We start from the raw sequence: 27118 nt of genomic DNA, 5'->3' as shown, positions 1-27118 counted from the left end.
TTGAATCGAATCATCAATCCCAAGACTCTGACATGTGTTAATACTCTGACCAAACCGTCAAGAGGAGAAGCCGGACTTCTATCCCCAACAATCTCTGAACAAAAGATCTTTGGTGGCCTCAAGGCGTGTCCAGTCACAAAAGTCGACAGATATGTCGACACCAGTAGGGGTTCATGCCCCAAAAGAAATTTTTGAATGCAAACGAAAGCAGAATTTGTGCGAAGATGGACAACCGATTTTTGAGGATGGAATGGGGGCGAAAAGACAAACAATAACACGAGAGGAACGGGAGAAAACAGCACAGGAAAGGAAGCAGGTGCAATTGCTGAAGGGGTATCGTACTCTCACAAAAAGATTAGGGACAAATTCGACGAACAATCAAGTCGAACCAACATTCAAGGGGATGGACATGAAAAAGCGTCAGTAAACACAAACGCGAGGCACTGAGAAACGCAACAGAAGAAGCTCAACAGACAAAGTGAACAACACGGAAACAGTAATCATTCGGAAAAAAAGTACACGGTCTTGATAGAACCGGCACCTGTCGCGACATGAACATGTCCTCTAGTCAAATAGAGGGGATGGAAGAAGACAGCGAGGCGGTTGGTCTTCTATCTCAGGCTGCGTCTGCACTTCCAACTTCCAACTGTCATTCTCATAACCAAGTGACGACGCAATGGTGAACTCATCAACAGGCCTCTTGCGGACACGCACTCGAAGGTCCGTCAAAAGCGATCCGAATCGGCCCCTGTTGTCGAGCGAATCCAAGTCCGGCCTTTCTTCAAGAAGCTCAAGCGTACGGCGAAGAAGAAGAGGCAGGGGTATCTTATGATATTCAGTCGCCTCAAAATCATCGAAATCCTCCGTTGCCGGACGAACAATGCCCGGAGAACCTGGGCTCAAGCATTGTATCTGCTGGAGAACCGATCTGTGGCGGAATGGGGGCGAAGGGGTCCTTGGAGCGTCAGGGGGATAATTCTCATCAATTGTGGGATGCTCTCCAGCCTTGATCATGATATTTTCGAATTCCTGGCCAGGGGACTTGATCTCCGGGAGGTCGTCTGGTACAGCAAAGAGACCCTCAAGGCGCCGGGCAGCTTCCTCACGGCGCTTCTTTCTGTTTTCCTCGCGATGCCATCTCCAAGTTTCAAAGTCGGCTGCGCACCACTCGCCGCCCTGCATCAGAAAACCGTGCGACTGCTCCTGCTCCTGTCGCTCTTCCTCTTCCAAGTCATACAAATCCTGAAGGAGTTGTCTGAATGAATCGTCGTCATCGTTTTTCTCGGTTCTGTTCTTGGCTCGCGGGGATCCAGCGCGGAGGGCAAACCAGGCCCGATACGATGCGCGCTGCATGGTTTGTCGGCATTGGTCTTCATAGTATGCGAGTTGATGACGGAACTTCTGCTTCTGATATTCTTCTTGAATGAAGATGACATCAATAAAGTCCGCAGCGAATTGGGCGAACATAGTGACAATGACCATCTCCATGCCGGGATCATCGCTCACTTGAAGGCTTGTGCAAAGAGGATTTGAGCTCAAAATTCCCTCGCCAGCCCTTCCGGTCCGCTTCTGGAATGTTGACTGCAGGAGACTAAACAGCCTGGAGATGGAAATGGTGTACACAGTTGTGCCTTCGCTCCACACAGACCAAATATCACGAATGTCGTGGGGCATCCAATTGAAATGGCGGGCAAACAGACTTCTATATTTCCAGTCATAGCCCAGGACATAGTTACGTTCGCCGAAAACTGCACCTTTTTCCGCAATGGGCAGGATGGCGAAGAGCAGGCGGGCTCGCTGGCTGTCTTCTTCCATTCTGTAAATCTCGGTGATGAAAAGATCACAGTATCGGATGGGTTCACAGTCTGTGCCGTCGAAGAGATACAAGTCTTCGCGCCTGATATGCATGTCTTTTCCCGCCTCAAGACTGTTCAGGTAAAGGTGATAATCGATTATGCCCCATGGGTGTTTGACGGAAGATGTGAGTGCCTGTGGTTCAACTACGTCGATGTCTTCAGTAGCACTTGATGGGACCCATGGCGCGAAGCTAAAGGAACCCTGTGACTCGTCGTACGTTTCGTCTTTGACTTGCAGAGCCATCACTTCAGCAAGTGCTTTCCTGGTGGCAGAAGTCCCGTTGACGAGGTGGATGTCTCTGTCACTTCTTCTCATCTGGAAGCGACGCAAGCTACGAGCCCTGCCGATTTTCTTGAAACGCTTCAGCTTGGAAGGCATGAGGGGCATTGTAAGGGAGGCAGGCCTCCGTCTCTTGGAGTCGCTCGCGTTGAGAAGTGTGAAAGTCAGGCCTCGATAAGGGAGAGATGAGGGAGACGAGGTGAGAGAACCAAGGATACTGTGAGACAGTGTGGTTAAGCTAACGAAGCTCTGCAGATATCTGGAAAGCTGAGGAAGATGATTGTTGATAGAATGAAGTGTTTGAACGGAGGAGATGAGAAGGAGAAAGAGAGGTATGGGAGATGAGAAGTGAAGAGACTGGGCATACAGTGAAAGCAGAAGCGATAGGACGCGCTAGCGTGGCGAAAAATAGCAGGGCAACACCAGAAAGCAATGTTTTGTTCTTGTCCAAACGTCCAGAGTGGGCTCTACGTGAGTCTTAATGATTACGTCTTTCGGTCACTCCAGAAGACCAGGAGATACAGGGCTGGTTGAGCACCAAGGACCTAGGACTCAAATCTTTGACCACAGGGACTTACTCACACTTAGGTTTCATGCGCATGAAGCTTAATCTACAAATATAGCTGTCAATGATGCGGTCCCGCGTAACCTGATCGGGGCGCGTGAGGTGAGGCATCGTAGATCTGGACTCTGTATGAAGCCTTCACTGCACAGCCGGTTCCGGAAGTCTGTTTGTGCCTTAGGCCGGCCCCCGGGCAAGGACCCGTAGCAGACAAACAAAGATCTCTCTAGACGTTTCGTAGAAGGTCTAGATTGCCTTGACGTCTTTCAGTGCCTACACGGCTTTGAAGCCTCGATCAGTAGGTTACAATATCAAACAGTCTGTCTTTCTTTGTCTCTGGTGCTTGCTATCGTCCTTTGATACGAACCAAGGCAGATTATCTACGATTGTCAAGATGGTGTTTCGAAAGAGGAAGAGCTTGTAGGCTGGTGCACCCAGTTGATGTGTTGTAGAGACTCCCTTCGTGCTGGGAATATCACCTCTACAGAGCAGAGCTGCAGGCTTCGAGACAACTTCTATATCTGGATCTCTTTGTAAGTTCCAAAAGCCAATGAAGCGACATGGTTTTAGAAGTATCACAGTAAGACCCATGTTTCAACCAAAAAAAGAATTGACTCTACGGTCACATCGAAGTCAGCTATTTCTTCTCGTGCAAAAAGCTGGGTATTCTTCTTGAAACGAAACATAGCAACCTATACTGGGACCTTGACAACGCAAAACTAACACATACTAAGACAGGTGAGAAAGATCTGTTACATGAGATATGCATAGAGTACATGAGTTTATCACCGTGGTCTATTCGGACATAACTCGTTCAAACCAGGTCTTGTTCTGCCGGCGTTTCTTCTGTTCGCCCTTCCACGCCAGAGCCCATACAGCGCCGATCAGATATCCACCCAGATGGGCAAAGTGATCGAGCTTCATAACACGGAAGGGGGATACGAGGCTGAAAATTTCAAAGGCGACGAAGCCTGTCAGGAGGACCCATCCTTTGGCAGATATAACCTCTTGCCATTCCCGGGGGAGGAAGAAGACGGTGAATCTCTCCCTGTTGTGTGCGTAATCAGTCAGCATTCTAAAGAACTCTCCAACTTCTGAGAACTGTAAAGAAACAAAGATGCAAGATTCTAAAACGTACTGGCTGTGAAGTAGACACCATGCCGCGACGATGCCGGAAATCGCACCACTGGCTCCCAGAGACGTGATCATCAATTGACCCATTAGGACGTGACCTGTCAAAGATACCAGGGAGCCAAAACCGCCTGCAGCCATATAAAGACCCAGGAAATTGCCTCGTCCTATATCATCGTGGACTGGGCACAGTCAGCATCAAAAGGCCCTGCGAGAGATTTTACCAGCACTCACGTTTCGTTCCGATAAACCACAACATGAGCATATTTAATGCCAGATGTTTGAACTGCTGATGACTGAAGACATTTCCGACAATGCTCAGGGGATGGGGCTTGAAAGGAACACTGATAAAGTAGCGATTGAGCATTCGCCACGCCGGTGGGAACTTCCAAAGAAGGAAGATGGTCAGATTCGCACCCATGATGGCGAACGCCGTGGCGGCTGCTGGAGGCATATCCGGCCACATGCGGTCCGCTCTCGCTGGGGCTTCATAAGTTGCGGCAAAGGCATAGCTGAGGCCAAGGACGAAGAGAGTAAGCGCGAGACTTGGCAGAATGCGACGAGCCTGTTTGACAGCAATGAGTCTGGGTCCCTCTTGGCTCAAGCGAAAGACTCACCGTGCTCAATTTCTCTGCCGCTTCTACATTCCAGTCTGTCGCTTGCAAGTGGTGCTTCTGGATCCAGGCGAGTAAAGGGCGTTCTGCAGGATCTGCGCGTTCTCGTACTAGACACCAGCCAAACTCAGCACTTCCATCAATGGTAAGCATCCGCCACTCAGCCGGATCTACTCACCCTCTAGTGCCGAAGAGTCGTCGAACTTTTGCAGAGCTGTATTCTGCTTGACCTGGCGCAACAGTTGTTCTCGCTCTTTATTCTCATTTTCCAGCCATTCCTTGCGCTTTTTCTCTTGTTCCGCTAGGAGTCGCGCCTCGTTCCGCTCCCGAATTTCCTTCAGGACACTCTTGCCGTAGGGGTCGTTCGAGTCACCGCGCTCAGCACCGAAAGTTCCGGATTGAGGCTTGTACAGTCCCAGTTCTTCAGCCCGCTTAATGAGCTTCTGCTGCTCCTCGAGTTCTTCTCTTTCGATACGAGCGAGAATGGCAGCATCCTCATCTAGCGGATAGTTCCCGCGCAGCCACTCCAGGGCGGCATCACGACTGGCCGGCGGAACAGAGCGAGTTATGTCTTTGGGCAGGTCGAGGTCGAGCGTACCGGCAGTACGCCTGCCATGTAGTACAGCAAGGACACGATTGCCCATCGCAGGAGATATTTTTGCTCGGGGTCCAAAGATTTCGTTGATCTCAGCCGGGGAGAAGGGCTCGGAGCGAGGCGGGACGCCATGTTCAGCGGGAGGAGCAGACTGGGAAAGGAAAGGAACGGAAGCACTGAACGACCTGACCGAAGCTGGTGAATGGGTCCGACCAAATCGACTGGCGATCAGGAATGGCACTGAATGTGGTCTCTGGTCGAATGTACAAAGACGTCGTCTGAATGTACTATACGGACGGCATGTGAAAGAAGTGCGGAGATCGCAAAGCATGGAGCGGAACATTGCTGATCTGAACGGAAGCAAGCCCGAGGGTGCAAGCCCCGAGCATGGAGTCCGCCATGCTACACAGAGCGCATTGCTCATATCCTGCGATTTGGAGGTCCTACTGCAAGGATTTGCTAGAGGATGATATTGTTGATGGTGATAATGAAATGGGAGAGTTCGAGAAGTCCCATGTGGATGCGATATACAAAGCGGACCTCCGAGCGGCCAATCAATTTATCCGAACAGACGAGGTTCCTGAATCGAACCATACATATAAAAGGGGGTCTTTTGAGTGCAGAAGTACCTTTGAGAATCAATATACATTTTCATTTCTGCTAGTGACACTTGAGTATATTAGCTTTCAAGGTAATGGAGATGTAGTCGCTTGGAAAACTACATGGACTATGCTTATATATATATATATATATGTTGCGGTTTCTACCGCTAATTTGGCTACAGGAAACATCAGAATGGCATTTCCCCCGAAATACTGCAACAGGGAGCTGCAATCAGATACTTCTCAGCATAGCCTGGACCAGGGACCTTAGCAAACGCCAACTTAGAACCAACATGTTGCTCATGCCAAACATCCCAAGACGAATTCTATAAATGTCACGTGGAGATAACGATAAGATTGAGCATGGCCTTCTGGGCGATGAGAGATCCCAGATATGATAACCCAGTATAGTCACCTTTAGACGAAGAAAAGTCCTGGTGTCTGTCATTACTCTAAGCTCAAGAAGATTTGTTCCACAGCTAGCCCAAATGTCAGAAGAGGCCCAGCCCATCACCCTTGAAGCTTTTGCCGAAGCCATCAAGGAACTGCCCCTCTCCGCGGTGTACGCAAAAGTCTCGGAAATCAGGAACTCTATCGCACACCTACGCCGCTCAAATAGCGAGCTTAGAGCGTTCGTTGACGGGGCTTGTGAGAGTGAGAGCGATAAGCGAGAGCTGGAAGGGTACATCGCAGAAAACGAGGGCGTCATCACCACTATGAATGACCGAATTGGACTCCTGAAGACCGAGATTGAGAATCGAGGCGAACGATGGATTGAAGAGGAAGTCGCGGCGGATACTAAAGTGGATGGAGATGAAGTATCCGCGTCTTTATCAGAACAGCCTGTCGTCAATGGTACTGCGGGGGATGAACGGCCTGGAGCACATCAGGACGCGACGAGAAGGCCGGAAGATACGCAGGCCGACGAGGAAGAAGGCGTCTATCTGTGAGACATCAATGCTGCTGGTTGGCTTTCCTACCAGAAAATCGACTTTGGAGGATTTATTCTTTTGTGCGCTGTCTGAAGCGACATGGCACCTGTGGAAGACGCTCCACCCGACTGCTTCATAGTTACTGGTCTGGATGGGGGATCTCAGTCGCTAGGTACTGAGTTACTTTCACCAACTCCTTGAGAGAGAGAAACGCACACCACCTAGAAGGTCACCTAGCGGATTCCAGCTGTGGTTGTCCCTCTATCACCACATAGACTGACTCGGATTGCACTCGCCCTTGGGTCATGTCGCTCTTTACATGGCTTCTTGCACAATGTCGCTGTTTGCTAGATTGAACGACAGGCATCCCATGTTGAGCCTCGGAATGAGTACATCAGCAAAACTACAATTGCATATGTTGATCGATTCATTGTCTCTCCTGATTCTCTCAGCTTAATGTTAAAATGTATGCACATCACAATAATTCCCAGAAGCAAATATCACAAGACAATGCTACCCAGCAGTAAAGTATTGCGACGGTGGTATGCAGAGGAGAGGTGTGAGATGCGAAATGATGTGGTATTCCAGCCGTACAGGCATTGATGACAGCAGATGTTCCAGGAATCCAGACAGACAAAAACAGACTTCGAAGGAGTCTACACGGACGGGAAAAATGCTCAAAGAAAAGTCACGGTCATAGCACCTGCTAGCAAGAATACCCGGAATAGGAAACGCGAATCATCCAAGATCTTCATGCGTGACCGTATGATGAAATACCAGTTCCAACACAGGTCAGGACAACCGCTCAATGGTCGCTCAAAGTCAGAAAAGGCATCCTCTAGCTCAGCTAGAGCTTGGCTGTCCCCAGTGACCTCCCGCAAGCGCCTCCTGGGGGATACGCTGCTGTTTGATGAACAAGTCAATCAGGGGCTGCATAGGCTCCATCTCCTTGTCGGAAACCAGCTTGAAGTATTTGGCCACGGTCACGAAATGGACGAAGCACATGTTCAAGATGTCATGTTTGTTGATGTGCCAAAATGGATTCAACCAATGTGCGTGGTACAGATGAGCATAGCAACGGAACATCTGTTTCATGATGCCTTGACAGTCCTTGTAGAAAGTCTGAGGAAAGCCGCTGGACTTGCCAATCCACTCTTCGCCGGTAGAATTCGCGTCGGCGCTACCGGGATTGGCATTTGTAGCTTCATGCAGCGCAAAGGTGTCTGGGGTGCCGGTGACCTTCTCGGTAGGGAACATGACCGGGTCATGGATCTTGCTGACAATCCACTTTTCAACGCGGTTGATGAACTTGGGAGCGGAGATCTTGGCGGCACGACCGTCTACAAGCCAAGTATAGGTCAAGCTATTGGGGAAGTCAGTTAGAGGGGGCATGAAGTTTGGGCGTGTTCGTGGGACGTTCATGACACTTACCGACCCGCAGACATAGTTGGACAGGTGCTTTCATTGCAGATAGGCAAACCAGTGACACCATTGACCTCCTGAATCACCTGAAGCATGCCGTGGAGCAAGCGGTATTGTTCAACAACTGTATGGGGTCGGACTATCAGCACCTAGGATCTGACCACACGGGGATGGACAAGAATCGCTTACTTTGATGAGCCAGCCATTCTCCAAGCTCCACGTTCTTCGGACAAGCACACAGGGTCAGGAAGTTACCCTTTACATTCAAAGGGGCATACTTCTCCTGGAAAAAGTACTTGGGGCCGTCAGGGTCGTAAGCTGCGGGGCTGTCCACGCTCGGCGGAAACGATGGGGAGTTGGGTCCAGGAGCCACTTGAACAGATTGAGAGGCCGGCGACTGAGCAGAATTTCCGTTGTTCATCTTCTGGGCGTTGTTATTGTTATTCTTGTTATTACCACCTCTGCCAAATCCTTGGCGTCTAGGAATATTCGAGTTAGCAAGTCAATTCACAACTCCGAGACTGTATGAGCGGGGAGAAAGAGGTCGAGTGAGGAGTCCTTAAAAGGGGTAGTACAAGAAGCGCAAAGAAAAAAAAAACATAAGGGAAAGAAATCATGCAGGCTCAGATGCAGGAAAGTTTTCTTTCTGCATCTGCAGCGCCGAGTCTGATCATTCTGCTGCCATATTGGGAATTCAGGGGACGGTGTGAAGGGGGTGTACAGGAACAAATCCGATCTAAAAGAGAGCCGCGCAGCACACTTACACACTCTGAAAAAAGGTCGCCATTGTTGTTCACAGGGTCCCAGACAGCCAGCTAGAACAGACACCTAAGTAAAGAAATTGAGAAGAACAGGAACAGGAACAGGACAAAGAAGAAAGAGAGTAATACCGACTGCCACTCCTAAGATTCTCCAGTTGTTGATCTCCTCTATCGGTCTGGCCCTGTGGAGCTATTCCCGCCGCTAAACCCTATTGGGTCCGGAACGGATTATCTGGCCGTTCCTGGAGACAATCAATACTCCATAGCTCAATCTCGATGGCTGTTCCTCCGACGAAAGCTCCGCAACAGGTGCTACTTTGACAGTTCACCTCGATTGCGTGAGCGGAATCTATTTCTCTATTCATATCTGCGATTCAGGCTTCGGGAACAAATTTATTTGAACTTGCACTGGTGATCTCGCCGTTTGCGCGTCGGCCATAGGCGTTAATCTCTGTTACCCCAGAAGGGCCAGAGCACATTCAGAAAACACACAACATGTCTTCTTCCGATGAAGATGTGGTACGCCGGCCAGGAAGAACCACTGCTGCTGATCGAGCCGAGAGCCCTGGCGGTAGCGAACACAGCAACACTCCCGCTGCGCGCGATCCGAGTCCCTTTGGATCTGATGCGGGAAACATGAATGGGGACGACGACGCTGACCTGTTTGGATCTGACGGGTCGGAAGGGGGCTTTGGCAATGAGGAGAAGTATGAAAGGCTTTTACAATGTTTTCAGTATTAAGACATACTGACCGCTTGTCAGTCGACAAAGAACACTCGACGACGACGAGTTAGATTCGGGAGACGACATTGATCGCTACGACAGAGCCGGAGATCGCATGGATGAGGATGGCGTGGAAGGGGATTACCAGGAAACTGTGAACATTATGGACCTGAGTTTAGGCCGGGCGCCTGAGCCAGTGACTTCAAATGGCGAGGTACGTGGAGTATGGCCGAAGGGGAACATGCTGTCCTGTTGGCTGACTCTATACACGCAGGTCTATACAATGCCAGTGCCAAATTTCTTGTCGATAGAGACGGAGGAATTCGACCCGGAAACGTACGTCGCGCCTCCGTTCACTACTGCGGCGACTTCCTTGTGCTGGCGGCATGACCCGAACGATGAATCTCTCTTGCAATCAAACGCTAGAATTATCCGGTGGGAAGACGGATCTTTAACACTCCAGCTTGCGTCGGCACCCAAGGAGCAGTACAGAATATCCACTAAGCCCCTGGCACCCACAAACAAGACAGGCGAATACGATACAAAACTGGACTCACATGTCTACTTGGGAGCAGCTGCAGAGACCTCGTCGGTTTTCCGACTGACCTCACATCTAACCCATGGCCTTACTGTTCTTCCTACGACCGTGGAGACTGACGATGCGGTGCAGCGTCTGCAAGAATCTCTGGCTGCGGCTGCGCGAGGTAGCAAGAAGACAGCGGATGGATCGGCGCCAGTTATCGAGGTTAAGGAGGACCCTGAACTGGCCAAGCGACAGGCCGAAATGGCGGAGCGGGAGAAACTCAAGGCTGCACGTCGCCGTCAGCAGCTCGCAGAGCGTGAACTCGACCGTGGTCGTCGTGTCGGCTTCTCCCACCGCTCAGGTGGTGCTGGTCTGACCGTAGGTGGTCTAGAAGATGACGACGGCCTACTCGCTACGCGACCCCGCGCACGCAAGCCTCGCAAACCCAATCGTCGTGGTGAAATTTATACCGATGACGAAGAAGATTACGATCGTCGCGGACGCACGAGGGAAGATGAGTACGACGAAGACGATGGCTTCCTTGTCGGCAGCGACGAAGAGCCTGAGATTGTTGAAGATGACGAGGACGAGGAGATCCTCGAGGATGACGAGATGGATGCAGAAGGCGAAGAGGAGGAGGACGGCCCTGCCCAGAGACCCGCCAAAGAAAAGCGGCCGTCACCAGAGCGACCTGTTTCGGAAGCAGGAGCATCCGGAACACCACCGGTGAGGAAGAAGAATCGCTACATCGTTGATGATGACGATGAGGACGAATAATCTTCCATCGTAGGCCATTTGCACGCCCTCCAATGGTCCTTGTCCTCGTGATTACGCTCTCCTAATTAACGACCCTGCATCCTGTAACAACTTCTCGGAATCAATGAAATTGTAATTAGTAACGACAAAATTACAGGCCACGATGAAGATCAATCGTCCATTGTCGCCCTAGTATACAAAGATCTCCGCCGCTCTACGTAGGTTCTTACCCGACTAAAAAGCTCTATGGAAATCATGTATTGCTCCATTGCCAATCCCAGGAGCGCGAGTCAGGCATTGGCAAGAATGGTATTGATTGGTTCGGCCCATAAGGCAGCAAATAGAAGTGGTATCTGGCACAGTATGTCGTCGCGCCCAGGACAAATCCCCCGCAAGCCTTAACCCCCCAGCATAAATTATTGCTTAATCCAATGACACCAATCACGTGGGTGAACAAATAGATCGCTCATACCGGAACCGCACCCTCCGGGTACTCGTGCGGTGCGAATTCAAACTTGGCTATAACATCTCTGGCGCTTCGGATTACACGAAAACAAAGCATATCCTCTTCCCGATGGTCCTCATGGGAGACAGGTGAACAAGATCTGGGTTCGTTTGGGGATTCCACGGTTCGAGATCGATGCCATCTATGCTGGCGGGCCTCCATTTCCTCAATGAGAGAAAGCAATGTTGGCGAATCCGAGCACTTGACCTGCCCGGCAGGATCTACCGGGCCGCCTGTAATAGCGCTTCTGACAATTTGTCGAAGCCAGTCCTTCCAAGCCTCTGCGGGGTTTGGGGAGTTCTGCGTCACTGAAGCCACATAAGCTGGCGGGGCTGCTAACTTGCCGAGTTCTTCAGCGTCAGCTTGCGACACTCGCAGCCAGGCATCCGCAACGACGTTCAAGAGGGTTCCAGTAAACATGACATTCTGCATCCCCAGAGCAAAGCTTGTGGGACAGACCTCACAACGAATGACAGCCCGCGCTGTTTTGGCGGCAATAAATAACGAACACAACGTGTGTTGAGATATTGGAAAGGGAGCAAGGGAAGAAAGATGACTGAGACATAGATACAAGTATGATAAGCAGGTACACTGAGAACTGTTACCACCGTCCGAGCTGGGGGATGATACGCTAGGAGAATCAATGAGCGTCAAGCTCGACGGGAATGTGAACGGAGAAGACATTGCGGCCGTTACGCTGGAGAAATCAGGCCAAGGACCGGTAGTCGCAGGGATAGGGTCGAGCGATCTACCGGCTTCCAACTGCCATAGGTGATTGTGACTATCGTCAGTAGATAATAGGTTAGGAAAGGCCTGTGGCATTCGCATTGGTGCGGTGTACACTGGAGAATAAAGTCGCAGGGCATCTGATGCCGCTACAGCTTCGGCCCCGGCTTCCTCAGTCAAAATCCCACCATCATCTATATCAGTCCACATCCCATTGTCTGTGATTTCATATACGGATGCATCATTGTCCTCACGGGGTCGCTTTTTCGGTGGGCGTCCCATCGGCTTCTGTAATGAATAGTGGCAAGGAAGTGACTGCTTAAGGCAACGACTACAGCCCGTAGCTTCACCAGAGCATTTCAACTTCCGTTTCCCTATTAAAGCTTGTCAGGCCACGGTGTTCACTTGAGAACGATCCTGCATCGAGGAGTACCTACTGCACTCGTCACAAGCCGCATGCCGTTTCAAAGGCGGTACCGAGGCGGTGTCATGGCTACTGCTAGGAGGGAGAGGTAAACTATCGAATTGCATGCCGAATGATGTGGATGGAGATTTTACAACACAGTATTGGATGAGCTCAAAACTGGTCGTTGGCAATAACCATAGTGCTGGAGACGTACAGAGATAAATAACAGAATAATGATGACAGCGGGGGCCTATTGATATTATCCATGGAAGATCAGCGAAATGCGATAAGATGAGGCTATCAAGGCGATGTATCACGTGGGCGGTCAGCAATCTCATCTTCGGAGAAAAGCAAAAAAAAACAGAGAGAGAAAAAAAGTCCGCTTGAAAATTGCAGCTTATCGTTCAAAGCTTTCTTGTTGGACGAACGCAGCCGCTTTTCGACAGTATGAATGCTTCAAAAGCTTCCAAGAAGCGCAAGGCAGTTACCCGTGATGTGGAGGAGGAGGCAGGCGTGTTTTCTGGAGATGAATTGAACACAGACAACCTTGACGGAGCGCTTTCGGATAACGCCAACGACCTGTCGAGTGACGAGGATGAGAGCGATTCAGAGGTCGAGTTGATCGATGATTTTAGTGATGAAGAGGATGAGGAAGAAGAAGACGTACTTGACAGTGACGAGATTCCGTCGGATGGAGAGGATTTAGCCAAGAAAAAGTCAAACACCACGCCTGGTGAACTTGGCGCAGCGATGGATGATGGTGAGAGCTCGAGCGAGGAAGAAAAGTTGAACTATCGCATTGAAAAGGACGCCAATGGGAATGACCGCTTCGTCTACGACGAGATCAATCCGGACGATAATTCTGAGTATTCTGATATCGACGAGAACGCAAACACTATCGGCGACATTCCTCTTTCATTTTACGATCAATATCCTCATATAGGTTACGACATCAACGGAAAGAAGATTCTGCGCCCCGCGAAAGGCGAAGCTTTAGATGCGCTGCTCGATAGCATTGAGATACCCAAGGGTTGGACAGGTCTTACTGATCCTTCCACTGGCAAGCCTCTGGAGCTGAGCCAGGAGGAGCTGGAGCTGCTGCGCAAAGTTCAAATGAACGAAATTCCCGAAGATGGTTACAACCCATATGAGCCCACGGTTGAGTGGTTTACCAGTCAGCAGGAAATCATGCCATTGAGTGCTGCGCCAGAACCCAAACGGCGGTTTGTGCCCTCGAAACACGAAGCTAAGCGGGTTATGAAGATTGTGAAGGCAATCAGAGAAGGCCGGATTCTCCCGTTCAAGCCTCCCACGGAGGAGGATCAGGAGGATGATACGGTCATCAAGTACGATCTCTGGGCCGATGAAGCGGAGCGAAAGGATCATCCTATGCATATCCCTGCGCCTAAACTTCCACCTCCAGGCTATGAGGAAAGTTACCATCCGCCTCCAGAGTACTTGCCTAGTCAGAAGGAACGAAAGGCTTGGGAGGAAGCTGACCCCGAAGACCGGGACCGCGAGTTCCTCCCTAACGATTTCGGTTCTCTGCGCAGAGTTCCCGGCTATGAAAACTTTGTCAAGGAGAAGTTCGAGCGGTGCCTGGATCTTTACCTGGCCCCTAGAGTTCGTAGGAGCAAGTTGAACATCGACCCTGAAAGCCTTTTGCCCAAGCTTCCGAGCCCTGAAGAGTTGAAACCGTTCCCAACTGCTTGTGCTACTGTGTTCAGAGGGCATAAGGGTCGGGTACGCACACTGGCTGTTGATCCTTCCGGTCTGTGGCTGGCTACTGGTGGCGATGACGGAACTGTTCGTGTCTGGGAACTTCTTACGGGCCGCCAATTGTGGAGTGCCAAGCTGAGCGAGGAAGACCCTGTTAATGTTGTCCGTTGGAGACCGGGCAAGGATGCTCTTATCCTCGCTGCAGCGGCTGGCGACGACATCTTCCTTGCTGTTCCTCCAATTGTCGACCCAGCAATTGAAAAAGCTAGCCTGGACATTCTGGATGCGGGCTGGGGATATGCTGCATCTGTCCCTCCTCCGACTCCTGCTGAAGCGAACAAGAAGAACAACCCTCCCAAGTGGATACGTCCTTCGTCGTCCCTTGCCGATTTGGGAATTTGCGCTGTCATCCCTCTTCGCTACGTCGCCAAGTCCCTTTCGTGGCATCGCCGTGGTGACTACTTTGTTACGGTTTGCCCTGGCTCATCAACCCCAGCTTCCGTGGCCATTGCCATCCACACTCTTTCCAAGCATCTGACTCAGTACCCCTTCCGCCGGCGTATCAAGGGTGGTGGTCCTCCTCAGGCTGCTCACTTCCACCCCTCGAAACCGATCCTCTTTGTCGCAAACCAGCGAAGCATTCGCGCGTACGATCTTTCACGTCAACTTCTCGTCAAGATTCTACAACCTGGTGCTCGCTGGATTTCTTCCTTCGACATCCACCCGACTTCCTCCACCGCTTCTGGTGGAGACAACCTTATCGTGGGCTCCTATGATCGCCGTCTCCTTTGGCATGATCTCGAACTGTCGCAGCGGCCTTACAAGACGCTGCGGTACCACCGCAAGGCCATCCGTGCTGTCAAGTTCCACCCAGGCGGCCGCTACCCCCTGTTTGCAGATGCCAGTGACGATGGCTCGCTTCAAATTTTCCATGGCAGTGTTACCGGAGATATGCTCAGCAATGCCACCATTGTACCGCTCAAGGTTCTCAAGGGACACAAAATCACTGGCGAACTCGGTGTGTTGGACGTCGACTGGCATCCCAGAGAACCATGGTGTGTCAGTGCAGGCGCGGATGGAACTTGCCGCCTCTGGATGTAATTACATGTGGATTCGAAGCGTACATATTGGGTTTTCCGACTGTTAATTTATCATGTCATGTCTACATGAAAGGCGTCTTGGCGTGCATCAATTTTTTCGTCAATAGATATATCCGCTTTATAAAAGTTATTTGTCCTTATAAAAACTGATTTCCTCAAAATTAGGTCCTCATCTGATGGTCCGAGCAACCTGCCAACCGCATCTCAATGCTGATTTTTGGAGACATCACATGGAAAATGAACGATTGGTAGACACATTGATTGCAAATTTCAAGCAAGCGAGGAGATTGCTAGCATCTGCAATTGCAAAGCTTTTGTATATGACCATTATCCCGTACGTGCACAATGCTTTGGTTGACTTTCTACGCCGCTCTAATCGGATATCTACAACACGCCCCCGCTCCACTCCCTCCTGAGCTTCTCATACTTTTTGAGATCGGTAACACTGGGCCGAATGAAAGCCTTAGCGGCAACGAAATCCTCAAAGTTGATCTGATCACGTCGTTTGATCGCGGAGTAACCGGCACGGCGAAGCAAACTTCCCAGATCCGCACCGCTGAATCCTTCGCATTCTTCTGCGAGCCTCCTCATATCTTCGTTGAACTCGATAGGAAGCTTGCGAACAAGAGTCTCTAAAATCTCCACACGCTCCAAGGGATTAGGCAGGCTGACGTAGAGAAGCGTTTCGAGACGACCTGGACGAAGCATTGCAGGGTCGATGATATCCGGTCTGTTTGTGGCGGCAATCACGTAGATCCCTTGACGACTGCTGCCGAGGCCGTCAAGTTCGGTGAGCAGGGTATTGACGACACGTGCGGAAGCTTCGGACAGAGCATCATCTCTGCGGGGAACCAGGGCATCAAGTTCGTCGAAGAAAATAATGCAAGGGACTGATGAGCGGGCACGAACAAAGACCTGCCGTACTGCACGCTCTGACTCCCCCACGAACTTGTTGAGCAGCTCAGGTCCCTTGACGCTGATGAAGTTGGCGCGCGACTCGTTGGCCACAGCCTTGGCCAGCAACGTCTTACCACAGCCCGGGGGACCCCAAAGCAGGACACCTGTGGGCGCCGTAATACCCACGTTCGCATAGAGCTCGGGAGATTTGATTGCGTCCACGATCGCAGTATTGAGTTCTTCGCGAATCCCTCCCAAAGCACCAATGTCTGCCCATGTAGTGTCTGGTATAGTGGCGAAGCCCTCACGCTTGGAGGAAGGCTGGATTTTGGGAAGAGCGGTGAAAAAGTCTGCATTGGAGACAAAGACCGTCTGCGTCTCGTCACCGAGGGGGGTCTCCTTCGCGTGATTGATAAGCCGTCGCAGCTCTTTGACTTTAGGGCTCAGATCATCGAGGTCTTCTATGTCCATCTCTTCCCCACTATTCGATTTGAGTAGTTCCAGGTATCGTTTGATAGCCGCAGAGCCTGCTGTGGAGACCAAGTCGTTGAGATCAGCGCCGACAAAGCCCGGTGTCCGTTTGGCCAGAGTCTTGAAGTCTAGGTCGTCAGCGAGGCGCATTTTTCGAGTAAGCGCCCTCAATATCTGCTCTCTGACTGGTTCCGAGGGAACGGTCATGTTGATTTCCTTATCAAATCTACCCCCGCGACGCAGGGCTGCGTCCAAACTATCCGGTCGATTGGTAGCTGCTAGAACAATCACGGGCTTGCCGTCGGTTTTGTCCAGTGCTAAGTCGTCCATGCATGTTAAGAGCTGAGCAACAATCCTTTTCTCCATCTCTCTTTGCGCACTTTCTCGCTTCGGGGTGATAGCGTCGATTTCGTCGATGAAAATGAGGCACGGCGCAAGCCTTCTGGCTTCTTCGAAATGCTCTCGTAGAGCCTTTTCGGACTCTCCCGACATTCCCGACACAATGGATGGAGCAGATATTGGGATGAATGGGACGCCTAATTCTGCCGCGAACGCATTGGCGATCATTGTTTTACCGCAACCTGGCGGACCATGCAATAGCACACCACGGGGTGGCTGAACATTTGACGACACGAAAACTTGTGGACGGGTCATCGGTAGGATGAGGAGATCTCCCAAGCTCTGAATCACGTCGTCCAATCCACCCAGGTCCGCAAGGCTCACATGTGTCGGAGGCGAGCGATCAACGGCCACGTCGGCCTTGCGTCGTTTGGACGATTGAGATTCACCTCCATGTTGCCGTCTCTTGGTCGGGACTGGTGCAGGCGTAGGTGCGCTTTCAGAGGCACTGGGCTCGGCCGACTTTTGCGGTTTCGAATTGGCATTCCATGCGCCTACAATGCTCCGATTGAGGCTGTTGGATTCCTGTGATCGTCAGAAATGCAAACATGGAGAGATGTTCATATGTCGCGTACTGGAACCGGTTGTGCTTGCTCCTCCAGACCCTCAAAGTCGCCATTCACAGAATCTTCTTCATCTTCGCCGAGCACGTCGCTTTTGACCACTTCCACGACCCTTTCAATACTGTCCTCTAATATCCTCTTCGGCTTCCTGTTCAGACTGGAATTTGATCGCTTGATGGTATCATAGATCGCGGGCACCGAGAGACGGATCCGATCGTTCTCTCCCTGATCATCGATGATCTTGCGCACAATCTGGTAAACCTAGAATAAAAGAAAGTTAGTTTATTATTAGATGTACGCCGACTCGGCGAGCATTATCTTCGGTCTCTCCTCACCTCGCGATCCAAGCCTTGCCTCAGACTCGACCTACCCCCACGGGATTGACGCATCTTCTTCAAAAGCAGGGGCTGTCTGCGCAAGAACAGTCCCGTCCAAAGCGTGACACTAATAGTGATGCCAATCTATTAGAAACCCTCCGATTCTCTATATTTTTTGGGTCATCGGGGAAATAGATTTACCGTGGTCGGCTTTGTCCAAGATCAAAAATACCATGATCCCAGAGTCCGCTTGTCTGATTGGTCACAGCTCCCTTGAGATAAAATTCCATTACGCAAATGGTATTTTTCCTTACGCCGCACTGAGTGTTTTGAAGAGAGTACGTCATTTTCCACAGTGTTGTGACTTTCTTGTAAGGAAGGTGTCTGTACCTTACTTATCGCCGACTTATCTACCTACACTCCAGATTGACACTGCCAGTATGCCGCGACAATGGGAAACACAAGCAGTTCTCATAAGATCTCTGCTCAGGATAGGTAGGTTCGCCTTTCTCTTGTGTTTCAGCTACTCCTCATCTCTTATTCTGCAATCTGAGCACCCTATCACGGACCGCATGTGACGCCAACAGCGATCTTATCCCCCGTCTGCTTGAAATCCCCGGAACCGCCTGCAGAATGACTACTGACGAGGAAAATTGCTGGTATTAAGGGCCATTCTGGATCTGAAGAATCAGCGCGATAAGCTTCGTCAGTATCAAAAACGAATCACTGTCCTCACAGACCGCGAGACCGCCATAGCAAAGGAATGTCTTGCGCGAGATGACCGCCGACGTGCCCTGCTGGCTCTTCGTCGCAAGAAATATCAAGAAACTCTCCTAAGTAAAACAGATGCGCAGCTGGAGCAGTTGGAGCAGCTGACGAGTCAGGTGGAATTTTCCTTGGTTCAGAAAGATGTTCTCTTTGGCTTGCAACAGGGAACAAAGGTGCTCCAAGCTATCAACAAGGAAATGGGAGGTATCGAAGCTGTAGAGAAGCTGATGGGCGAAACTGAAGAAGCCAGGGCCTACCAAGAGGTAAAGTGACGGCGTCGTGAATGGGATAATCGTTGTGCTAACCACATGCCATCACAGGAAATTAGCCAGATGCTTGCGGGCCAGTTGTCGAACCAGGATGAAGACGAAGTTGAGAACGAGTTGGAGAGATTACGGCAAGAGACAGAAGCTATCACCTTACCAAAGGTCCCTACCGCTCCTCCAGTTATGGTCAAGGGCGAGGAAGAAGCCGACAAAGAGGAAGAGGAGATTTCAGCCGCCAGGATGAAGACCCGTACTGCAGTTCCTGCCTCCTGACGTATGCATTACATACGCCTCTGCCGATCTCATTATATATATACAGCAGAGACTCAGGCATTTTCGGGCGCTGGTGGTTTTATCCCTCTTTTGTTGCTCTCTTCTCTGGAGATAGAACTTCAGCCATGAAAGCTTAAAGCTTGCATCGGCCATATTTCCGGTCGAATTGCGTCTATTATACAGCAGACGCCAGTTTCATATCATTAGTTTCATCTGGAGTCATGTACATAATCGAGTTGAGCCGCTCCAAAAAAGCAACACGACAGGCATGGAAACACTTCTACCTTAGCTATCTGTCGTCTCGTACGCCATAATTTCCAGTCATGGAGCGAAGGACTCATTGACCAGGCATTACTCTCCCTCCTACTCCGCTGACACCGGGAATAGCTACATGATCACTAGGATTTGCAGCAGCTTCATAGAGGAAACTGACCGGTTCACGGTTCAGAGCCATAAACTGGCCTTTGAAACCGATATATCCAACTTTTGTCACATCCTCTTCTCCGCCGCTCCAGTTGTCTTCGAAGAACAAGGTGATTGAAGTAGTCGCATTCCAATGAGCGCGATTGAGGGGCAGCTCAAAAACGTCAGATCCTGGAACTGGCTGTGGGATCTCGATTGTTTGCGTGGGTGTCAAATCTGAGGCAGTTGCGAAATCTAGATCATTCCGGTTCTTGAAGAGCTTCAAAGTTTTGGGTGCAGATGGTGTGGGTGCGGTGTAGATGAGCAAGGAGTGCAACTTGACTTGTCCAGTGAATCTGTAGTACCAAAGAGAGTCAGTATTACTTCATCCCCACAGCTTTTCTGGCAGGGCTGGCTTCTGTGGTACTGGTGCGTTATGCGACAATCGAACATTGATAAGATGAGGGGCAATCAGCGGGGTAAGCAAAAACATGAGAATGATCGGAGACAGCCAGCAGAGCTTCAACTTGAAGGAATAGAAGGTCGAAACGTACGGGATGTACATTAAGAGCTGCTCATCCGCATCGCTTTCGAGTTCAGGCTCATCATTTAATCGGTCAGCCCATGTCTTCTGCACAATAGCAGTTCCTGATTTAGGTGTGGCTTCTGCACTTTGCGTCAACGAGCATGTCCGCGAACGACCCTATAAAAAGCTACCGTAGGCATACCGTTCAATGTGGTAATAGCATCGAAAGCAATCTGTGAGTAAAGAAGGGACTGAATAGCAGGGGTGATATCGTTCGAATGATCATGTCCATCCTCTCCATGGCAATGTCCGCCATGGTCATGATTGTGGTGGTGATGTCCTGACATTTTGTGTCAAGACAAGACCGGTATCAGAATGTTTTCTATTGTTAGCTTGTATTTGAGATGAGTAAACGATTGTTGGATCCAAAATTTGAGAGTATCGCGTTGACCTTGGGGAGAACGGCGGACCTTCTGTGATTCCGGGGCGTAATGCTTGTCTCAACTTTGGAACATTCGCAGATCCCCACGAAATGGAAATCACTGAGATTATCTACCATGCTCTCGCACCATCCATGCTATGTATAGAGATTATTCATCTACTGGGTAACGTCATGAGATATTCAGCATTTTCGCTTGCCACACTGCACGAATCGCAATATCACCCTGTCAACGATATGCTCCATTATACACACTGTCTATCACGAAGCCCATGTTCAAACCGGTTGATTGAGACTATATGGCGACGAAGCTCTGCACATTGCCTGCTAGCTTGCACTCTCGGGTAAGCAGCACCCAGGCTCGACGCTCCACAGAGGATCGTTTCACTGGACTTTGTAAAAATCCGGCGCATACTCGAGCAGGTAGCTCTTCTCGATCTTGGTGATGTCACGAATATATGTTTTCTCACCGGTTTGCAATATCTCATGGAAGATGACCCAATCTGCTTTACGGTTCTAAATATCAATCAGTCAGTAAATGGGAGAAGTATGGTGACAGAGGCCGACAATGGCAAGCACGTACAAACATTAAGGAAGTTGGATGCGCATGTAGGGTAAGCCCTCCGCTGACCGTCTTGAAAGTCCCATCGGGCTGCATCTTTGCAGCATGTGCGAAGTAGCCAGTTGTCAGGCATCTTTGGATTTGTTCGGCCGGTCTGGCTAGATCAGCCGTTCCATGGCGACCAGAGAGAGTCTCGTCCACTTGATACCCAAAGCGCTCAAGGTAGCGTTTTAATTGAGCTCTTATGCTAACAGCTCGTTGCATCGACCGATAGTTTAAGAGATTATCCCGACACCATTTGGGGTCTTTCTTTCCTTTCGCGACAAACGCCTGGTACACATTGAGGTAGGTCAAGTGATCCCCTTCTTCAACGGCAAACTTTCTGCGGCTGCTCTCCGCCGACTTCTTATCGCCTTCATGCTGCACCCACACAGAACCTTGGAGACTGATCATAGCAGCTATGGAAAGGATCTCACTCAAACAGTTGAAGGATCGAGCGCTGAGAAGGACTTTAGCCAACATGGGATCTAAGGCGAGTTCGGCCATTCGCATCCCCAATGGATTCGTAAGTTTGGCATAGTCATCCACTGCTCCAAGCGAGTAAAGAAGCTCAAAGGCGCGTATCACCAAGTCTGCAGGAGGAGGTGTCAAGAAATCGAATCGTACTATATTGTCAATACCCAGGGCCTTGAGCTGCATGATCACAGGGGCCAGGTTCGAGCGTTGGATTTCAGGAACGGTAGCGTCCGGTAATTTCTCATAGGCCTGCTGAGTGTACAAACGGAAGCACTTGCCTGGCTGCGTTCTACCAGCGCGACCTGCTCGCTGAACAGCGGCTGCTTTTGATATCGGGACAGCCGTCAATGTCTCTATGCCTGTGCTTGGATTATAGGCTCGGAGCTTGGCGAATCCGCAATCGACGACGTATACTATACCGTTGATAGTAACCGAGGCTTCTGCGATGTTGGTCGACACGATGACCTTGCGAGTGTTTTCAGGGGCTGGCTCGAAGACGTACATCTGCTGATCCGTTGTGAGGCCAGAATAGAGAGGAAGCGGTAGAAGAGCCGGTGTTTTGGGATGCAGAGTAGCAGCGCGTTCGGTTATCAATTGAATTGTGGTCTCAATCTCCTCTCGGCCAGTCAGGAAAACCAAAATATCACCGTCCCCTTCTTGCAAATGTATGTCAAATACAGTTTTGACGGCTCGTTCCACATAATCTTCTGCTGGGTTTTCGAGGTACAGAATGTCCACAGGATACATTCGTCCCTCAAGACTAATAATTCTTCCGATGCTTCCTCCCACTTCGCCGGCTTCTCCGTCGCCCTGGGATTCATCCCCAGCGAAGAATTTCAGAAAGTCTTCAGCCTGCAAAGTCGCACTACTAACCACGATCCGGAGGTCGGGGCGTCTCTTCATGATCTTTTTGAGTATTCCAAGAAGAATATCGGTACTCAGTGATCGCTCATGTGCCTCATCGACCATAATTACCGAATACCGAGAAAGAAGAGGATCTACGAGAACCTCTCTGAGCAACATCCCATCAGTTAGGAACTTGATTCTTGTAGAAGCAGATGTCACATCTTCAAAACGAATCGAATATCCCACTTCTTCGCCTAATTTGCAGCGCATCTCCTCGGCCACTCGAGCTGCGACAGTAGTGGCAGCCACCCGACGCGGCTGTTACCAGCTTAGCAATCACATACTGGCGTGCTGGGCCATGATGGAGGAGATCAAACGATACCTGAGTGACAGCTATGGCCTTTCCATCTGCGCACCAGCCCGCTTGATCGAGATACTGTGGCAGCTGCGTTGTTTTTCCGCTGCCAGTTTGTCCAACGACAATCGTGATAGAGTATGTTTCGACGAGATAAAGCAAGCTTTGGCGATGTCTTGCAATTGGTAGTAAAGCAGCCGGTTTGTATAGTGCTGGAATGAAGGTGGAAGAGATTTCCAATTCGGAAGCCATTGTTAACGCTGGTCTATCAACCACTTTCAGTTATGTAAAATCAACCGGTTAGAGCCTCGAGGTTTAAAAAGGAAACGCAATTGAGGCATATTGAAAGGTTGAAATAGGCCCCCGTTTATGCAGAGTGCTCAAGCCATGTATATTCCAGCCCAGAAGGAAGTAAGCTGCAGATTTACTGTAAGTTATAGTAAATTATTTTTTACTTCCTCTGAGGAGGTACTGCTTCCAGATATTTGAGGCTCAGAGATATGGATAGCACGTAGATTAGGTAAGGCGGGACTTCTGTCTCACGTGCCACAAACGTCACTGTGGGCCAGAACCCAATCACAAGCGTCCGTTGTCTGGAGCTTTGGATAGGAGGTGGTCTTCCAATAATAACGGGGACGACCCTGAATTACTTTCTGCCTACAGATACCTTCATATAATACTTTGTATTTCACCTTGGGACGGACGCCTCGCGCAACAGACTCTCATACTCTCTGCGCAAGTGCACTCATTCGACCAACTTAAATCCAAATCATTCCGAGCCAGATGTCGGACGAGGACAAGATGGTAGGCTGTCATGTGCCCTTTGTGACAAGATTACAACTAACCTGTCCCAAGACTCCCAGCAAATCGGCAGCTGGCCCTAATAGTCCTAAACCGGAGTCGCCGACTACTGCGCGCCCCTTGGATTTCGATGATGAACCTCAAGAAACCGGTGTTACCACTGCCCCTCCCCAGCAAACTGGTACAGAACCTGCCCCGCCAAAGCCACCCCGTCCAGTGAGCCCGCGGCAACAGGCAGAGAACACCCTCAAAGAAGCCTTCCCCACCATCGAAGCATCTGTCGTCAGGGCAGTTTTGGTGGCCAGCAACTGGGATGTCGAACGGGCTTTTCATGCTCTGCTTGGTATGTGAAACTGAACCTGTGCCGGTCTTGCGGTCATTAACAAAATGCTTTCTTAGGCATGACTGACCCCAACGCTCAGCAAGAAGACATAGCGCCTCCAAAGCCTCCTCGTCCGTCTGCGGCTCAGAGGCAATTGGAAGCGGATGAGCTGTATGCCCGTCAACTAGCCGAACATTACAACCGCCGTGCGCCGCAAACCCGCTGGGATGAATCTCGACATGACAGGGCTAGAAGAGGAAGCGATCAGTCGGAGGAGCGGGAATATAGCTTTTTTGACGGTATGTGACGCTACTCGATATCGCCAGCCTTGGTTTATTGTTAACGCGCGTTGGTCTAGATGATCTTCCGGTGATCCGGGAGAACATTCGCAAGGGGTTCCTGGAGACTCAGTCCAAAGTGAACTCTTGGGTCCAGAATCTCAAGAAGCGACTTGACGGTGAAGACGTCGATGAGGGACCATCTAACCAGCGCTATGATGAAGGCCAAGGTTACAGTCGATCAAGAAGGAGTGGCGATATGGGTCGTCGCAGCGGTGACCGCGAACGTTACGATGCTGACCCTCAGTTGTTGAGCGACGACTTCTCTGCGCTGGAACTGAGAGACTCTGAAGGTCTGCCCAGTCCTGTGAACCCTATTCTTCGTGCGGCCATTGCTAATTTTCCTACAGCACCTCCGCCACAACCTCCAAGGAGGCCACTTGCCAACGCAAATTTGTACAAATCAGCTTCTCCCTCACCTGACAGACGTAAAGTATCTTTTCAGGAGGGTCCCCCATCTGAGATTGGCAATCTTTATGATACTTCCGACCCGGCCAAACGCACGTCCACGGGAGGCAAGTCGAGCAAATGGCAGCCGCTGGCCACAGTGGAGCCATCGCCTGTCGCAGAGAATGATCCGTTCAGCCTGGGAGACAGCGATGATGAGAGAGATACTAAGGGCAAAGAGCAGAATAACGCTGACGAAGCTGATCGTATCAAGAAGGCTACAGCAGAGGCGATGGCCGGTGAGCTTGGTTCTACAAATGATAAGGATCAGACAGAGACTGCTGGAAAGTCATAGGAAGCGGCCAGGCCAGCCTTTGAGCGCATATCTTTCGCCAGCAGTTGTGGCCGTTGTCATCTGTTGCGTCTCCTCCTTTATCCTGTCTTTTTACCACCATTCTCTATTTGTGTTTATAGTCAATTCTATGATACCAGGGGTGCCATGACGCAGGCAGGGGAAATCAAAGTATTTAAAGCTTACAATTCGGAGCATCAATATCAAATAGTAGTAGTGGCTATATTTCGTAAAGGGTATCGTCCTGTCCCAACTCAGATGAAGAAACGTAAAAGACTCGCAAAAAATAGACAGAAGAATCAGGAAAGCCAGACCACCTTGACGCCACCAAGAACCATGATATGCCGGCTAGCTGAAAGCCGAATGAAATAGCAAGATGCATATCTTGCAAACAGCGAAGCACATAGAAGCAATTACTCAGGCATGGCGTGCTTATTCGCAAGACCCCGCGAGGTTGCTGCAGCTTCCTTCCTGAGATCAGTTATAACAGTCTATACCCGGTCAATGGCACAGTATTGTGTTAGTCCTTGCATATCAATCACGCCGAGGCGTGTCTTTTTCCAAGAGAAAAGAGGGATAAAAACTTACCGCCAGGGCATCAGGATTGACTCCATTTTCGATGAGAGACACGCAGAGGGAGAGCTCTGTTCGGTCCAGATTCGTGTTCTAGAGGTTCACGTCATGCGTCAGTTGTCGTCTCAACTCCTGCCAGACATCTTTGCCGAAAGAAGTACATAGCACAAAGCCATAACAGAGAATGGAGAGGTTGGAAGCACATACCAGGAGGGTTGAGATTTCGTGAAGAATGTCGATAACTTCGCGGGCGGCCTGGCGCTTGTCCTCAGCTTGCGGGGCATTTCCAATGATGATTGATGCAATAGCCGATGTTTGACTTGTGCAGCAGTTGGGAATCCGATGGCCTTGGTCTTGTATTTTGAGAGTGTAAACTAAACCGTACCCAATATACCCAGGTATTTACCTACCACTCGTTGGACTGTTTATGTATGTACTTGCTTGATCGTGTGGTGGGGGACGATGGATGAATCTGATTGGTTACTTCAGCTATCTCCATGAGCTTTTCTTCTGCCTCAGGCTTGAATCCTCTTTCTGGGCGAAAGTTCTTCAGTTGAAAGTCTGCTTGTTGCCAAAAGGTACCTTAAGTCTCCATTCTTCAGGGTGGTGTGTTTCCGATTACCTCCTTCATGCCGAATTGGCCAGGAGAGTAGCACCCCTGAAACACTGTGGTCTCCTGTCTCTTACGGCGCTGAATGTAGATCATCTGAGAAACTTTGCAGCATCCACAATGTCAGTCAATTTAACCATATCAGACATTCATGCTTTAGGCAAAGATCAGGCATTTGACATCCTCGCACAAATTGCACGGATTGAGAAAAAGACTTTTCCGGCTAACGAGGCATTCCCTTTTGGAGAGGACCTTTGGAAGAAGAAGCCTAACACCAGGGTCTTGTATGCGGTCAGCACAGCTTCCGGTGTACCGCATCGTTTAGTCGCCTATGCTGTCTATGTTCGGCAGAAAGGAGTAGCTTTACTGCACAAAGTCTGTGTTGTAGAGGCATTTCGTCGGCAGGGCATCGGGATGCAGCTTTTGAACTACATTCGGCAACGTCTCCAGAAGGAAGGCTGCCAATACATTCAATTATGGGTGGACAAGGCTAGGGAGCCCGCACGTTCATTGTACAATCGCAGTGGGTTTGAAGAACGAGAGGAGATTGCCGACTACTACGCGCCAGGTCGTACTGGAATTCGGATGGTCCTTGACCTCGAACGCGGTTGAGACTCCCTTGGATTTCTCAGGCTTCAATCTTTGAACCCTTGGAGCCTGTCTTGACCAAAAGCTCTTCCCTTGAGCTCCTTAAGATTCGAGATAGATGCGACAATGTCTTTTCGTTATCTCTCTTATTAGTTCCCACTGGGTGCTCCAAGGGATAATCTTGAGACCTAGGGGTCGCCTTTCCTCCTTCGCTTCTGGGTGGTAGGATCAATTCACACCCCCTTGCAGGACCGCGCATATCACAACGTGATTTTAGTCCGTCGCGCGGATCGGAATTTGAACCAATTCTTCGCTTCCATACTTGGGTGACGTC

General features: G+C 50.3%; 14 protein-coding genes across 14 annotated transcripts; 6 read left to right on the top strand and 8 right to left on the bottom strand.

Annotated features, from left to right (window-relative positions):
- Positions 1-564: 564 nt before the first annotated feature.
- On the bottom strand, positions 565-2244 carry P174DRAFT_431375 (uncharacterized protein; the record flags this gene model as incomplete). The annotated part of the gene is made up of 1 exon (XM_024825689.1): positions 565-2244. The coding sequence occupies one exon, from the start codon at positions 2242-2244 to the stop codon at positions 565-567; it is 1680 nt and encodes a 559-aa protein (XP_024683049.1).
- A 1066-nt stretch (positions 2245-3310) lies between these two features.
- On the bottom strand, positions 3311-5537 carry P174DRAFT_451328 (rhomboid protease PCP1). The gene is made up of 5 exons (XM_024829003.1): positions 4622-5537; positions 4447-4553; positions 4064-4394; positions 3837-4011; positions 3311-3746 (listed from the first exon to the last, which is right to left on the bottom strand). The coding sequence occupies exons 1-5, from the start codon at positions 5460-5462 to the stop codon at positions 3494-3496; spliced, it is 1707 nt and encodes a 568-aa protein (XP_024683048.1). The 5' UTR covers positions 5463-5537; the 3' UTR covers positions 3311-3493.
- Positions 5538-6128: 591 nt separating this feature from the next.
- On the top strand, positions 6129-6590 carry P174DRAFT_431373 (uncharacterized protein; the record flags this gene model as incomplete). Its single annotated transcript, XM_024825688.1, has 1 exon — positions 6129-6590. One exon carries the CDS (start codon positions 6129-6131, stop codon positions 6588-6590), a length of 462 nt encoding a protein of 153 aa, XP_024683047.1.
- A 398-nt stretch (positions 6591-6988) lies between these two features.
- On the bottom strand, positions 6989-8841 carry P174DRAFT_441741 (Mob1/phocein family protein). Its single transcript, XM_024827397.1, has 3 exons — positions 8184-8841; positions 8004-8118; positions 6989-7935 (listed from the first exon to the last, which is right to left on the bottom strand). The coding sequence occupies exons 1-3, from the start codon at positions 8413-8415 to the stop codon at positions 7416-7418; spliced, it is 867 nt and encodes a 288-aa protein (XP_024683046.1). The 5' UTR covers positions 8416-8841; the 3' UTR covers positions 6989-7415.
- A 214-nt stretch (positions 8842-9055) lies between these two features.
- P174DRAFT_407039 (Paf1-complex subunit LEO1) lies at positions 9056-10919 on the top strand. The gene is made up of 3 exons (XM_024824127.1): positions 9056-9462; positions 9518-9692; positions 9753-10919. The coding sequence occupies exons 1-3, from the start codon at positions 9251-9253 to the stop codon at positions 10776-10778; spliced, it is 1413 nt and encodes a 470-aa protein (XP_024683045.1). The 5' UTR covers positions 9056-9250; the 3' UTR covers positions 10779-10919.
- A 108-nt stretch (positions 10920-11027) lies between these two features.
- On the bottom strand, positions 11028-12652 carry P174DRAFT_407035 (Zn(II)2Cys6 transcription factor rglT). Its single transcript, XM_024824126.1, has 2 exons — positions 12426-12652; positions 11028-12362 (listed from the first exon to the last, which is right to left on the bottom strand). The coding sequence occupies exons 1-2, from the start codon at positions 12517-12519 to the stop codon at positions 11224-11226; spliced, it is 1233 nt and encodes a 410-aa protein (XP_024683044.1). The 5' UTR covers positions 12520-12652; the 3' UTR covers positions 11028-11223.
- A 126-nt stretch (positions 12653-12778) lies between these two features.
- On the top strand, positions 12779-15441 carry erb1 (ribosome biogenesis protein ERB1). The gene has a single exon (XM_024827396.1). The coding sequence runs from the start codon at positions 12842-12844 to the stop codon at positions 15212-15214; it is 2373 nt and encodes a 790-aa protein (XP_024683043.1). The 5' UTR covers positions 12779-12841; the 3' UTR covers positions 15215-15441.
- On the bottom strand, positions 15343-18025 carry P174DRAFT_407030 (putative AAA family ATPase/60S ribosome export protein Rix7). The gene is made up of 3 exons (XM_024824125.1): positions 17879-18025; positions 17556-17804; positions 15343-17505 (listed from the first exon to the last, which is right to left on the bottom strand). The coding sequence occupies exons 1-3, from the start codon at positions 17930-17932 to the stop codon at positions 15598-15600; spliced, it is 2211 nt and encodes a 736-aa protein (XP_024683042.1). The 5' UTR covers positions 17933-18025; the 3' UTR covers positions 15343-15597.
- A 246-nt stretch (positions 18026-18271) lies between these two features.
- Positions 18272-19561, top strand: P174DRAFT_183123 (ESCRT-III subunit protein VPS20). The gene is made up of 3 exons (XM_024821261.1): positions 18272-18355; positions 18528-18891; positions 18949-19561. The coding sequence occupies exons 1-3, from the start codon at positions 18312-18314 to the stop codon at positions 19165-19167; spliced, it is 627 nt and encodes a 208-aa protein (XP_024683041.1). The 5' UTR covers positions 18272-18311; the 3' UTR covers positions 19168-19561.
- P174DRAFT_441735 (PITH domain-containing protein) lies at positions 19272-20591 on the bottom strand. Its single transcript, XM_024827395.1, has 3 exons — positions 20298-20591; positions 20124-20235; positions 19272-19925 (listed from the first exon to the last, which is right to left on the bottom strand). The coding sequence occupies exons 1-3, from the start codon at positions 20440-20442 to the stop codon at positions 19505-19507; spliced, it is 678 nt and encodes a 225-aa protein (XP_024683040.1). The 5' UTR covers positions 20443-20591; the 3' UTR covers positions 19272-19504.
- A 327-nt stretch (positions 20592-20918) lies between these two features.
- On the bottom strand, positions 20919-23065 carry P174DRAFT_431365 (putative ATP dependent RNA helicase; the record flags this gene model as incomplete). Its single annotated transcript, XM_024825687.1, has 3 exons — positions 20919-21050; positions 21118-22745; positions 22768-23065. 3 exons carry the CDS (start codon positions 23063-23065, stop codon positions 20919-20921), a joined length of 2058 nt encoding a protein of 685 aa, XP_024683039.1.
- Positions 23066-23449: 384 nt separating this feature from the next.
- On the top strand, positions 23450-25209 carry P174DRAFT_441733 (putative CUE domain protein). The gene is made up of 5 exons (XM_024827394.1): positions 23450-23617; positions 23669-23957; positions 24014-24235; positions 24295-24567; positions 24625-25209. Exons 1-5 carry the CDS (start codon positions 23597-23599, stop codon positions 25014-25016), a joined length of 1197 nt encoding a protein of 398 aa, XP_024683038.1. The 5' UTR covers positions 23450-23596; the 3' UTR covers positions 25017-25209.
- Positions 25210-25232: 23 nt separating this feature from the next.
- Positions 25233-26085, bottom strand: P174DRAFT_441732 (mitotic-spindle organizing protein 1; the record flags this gene model as incomplete). The annotated part of the gene is made up of 4 exons (XM_024827393.1): positions 25233-25504; positions 25602-25679; positions 25794-25905; positions 25997-26085. The coding sequence occupies 4 exons, from the start codon at positions 26083-26085 to the stop codon at positions 25427-25429; spliced, it is 357 nt and encodes a 118-aa protein (XP_024683037.1). The 3' UTR covers positions 25233-25426.
- A 74-nt stretch (positions 26086-26159) lies between these two features.
- Positions 26160-26808, top strand: P174DRAFT_407015 (GNAT family N-acetyltransferase; the record flags this gene model as incomplete). Its single annotated transcript, XM_024824124.1, has 1 exon — positions 26160-26808. Exon 1 carries the CDS (start codon positions 26317-26319, stop codon positions 26806-26808), a length of 492 nt encoding a protein of 163 aa, XP_024683036.1. The 5' UTR covers positions 26160-26316.
- Between the last annotated feature and the right edge of the window lie 310 nt (positions 26809-27118).

Source organism: Aspergillus novofumigatus, assembly GCF_002847465.1.
Source record: "Aspergillus novofumigatus IBT 16806 chromosome Unknown P174scaffold_4, whole genome shotgun sequence".
Lineage (NCBI taxonomy): Eukaryota > Fungi > Ascomycota > Eurotiomycetes > Eurotiales > Aspergillaceae > Aspergillus > Aspergillus novofumigatus.
This window is presented reverse-complemented; position numbering and strand designations above follow the sequence as displayed.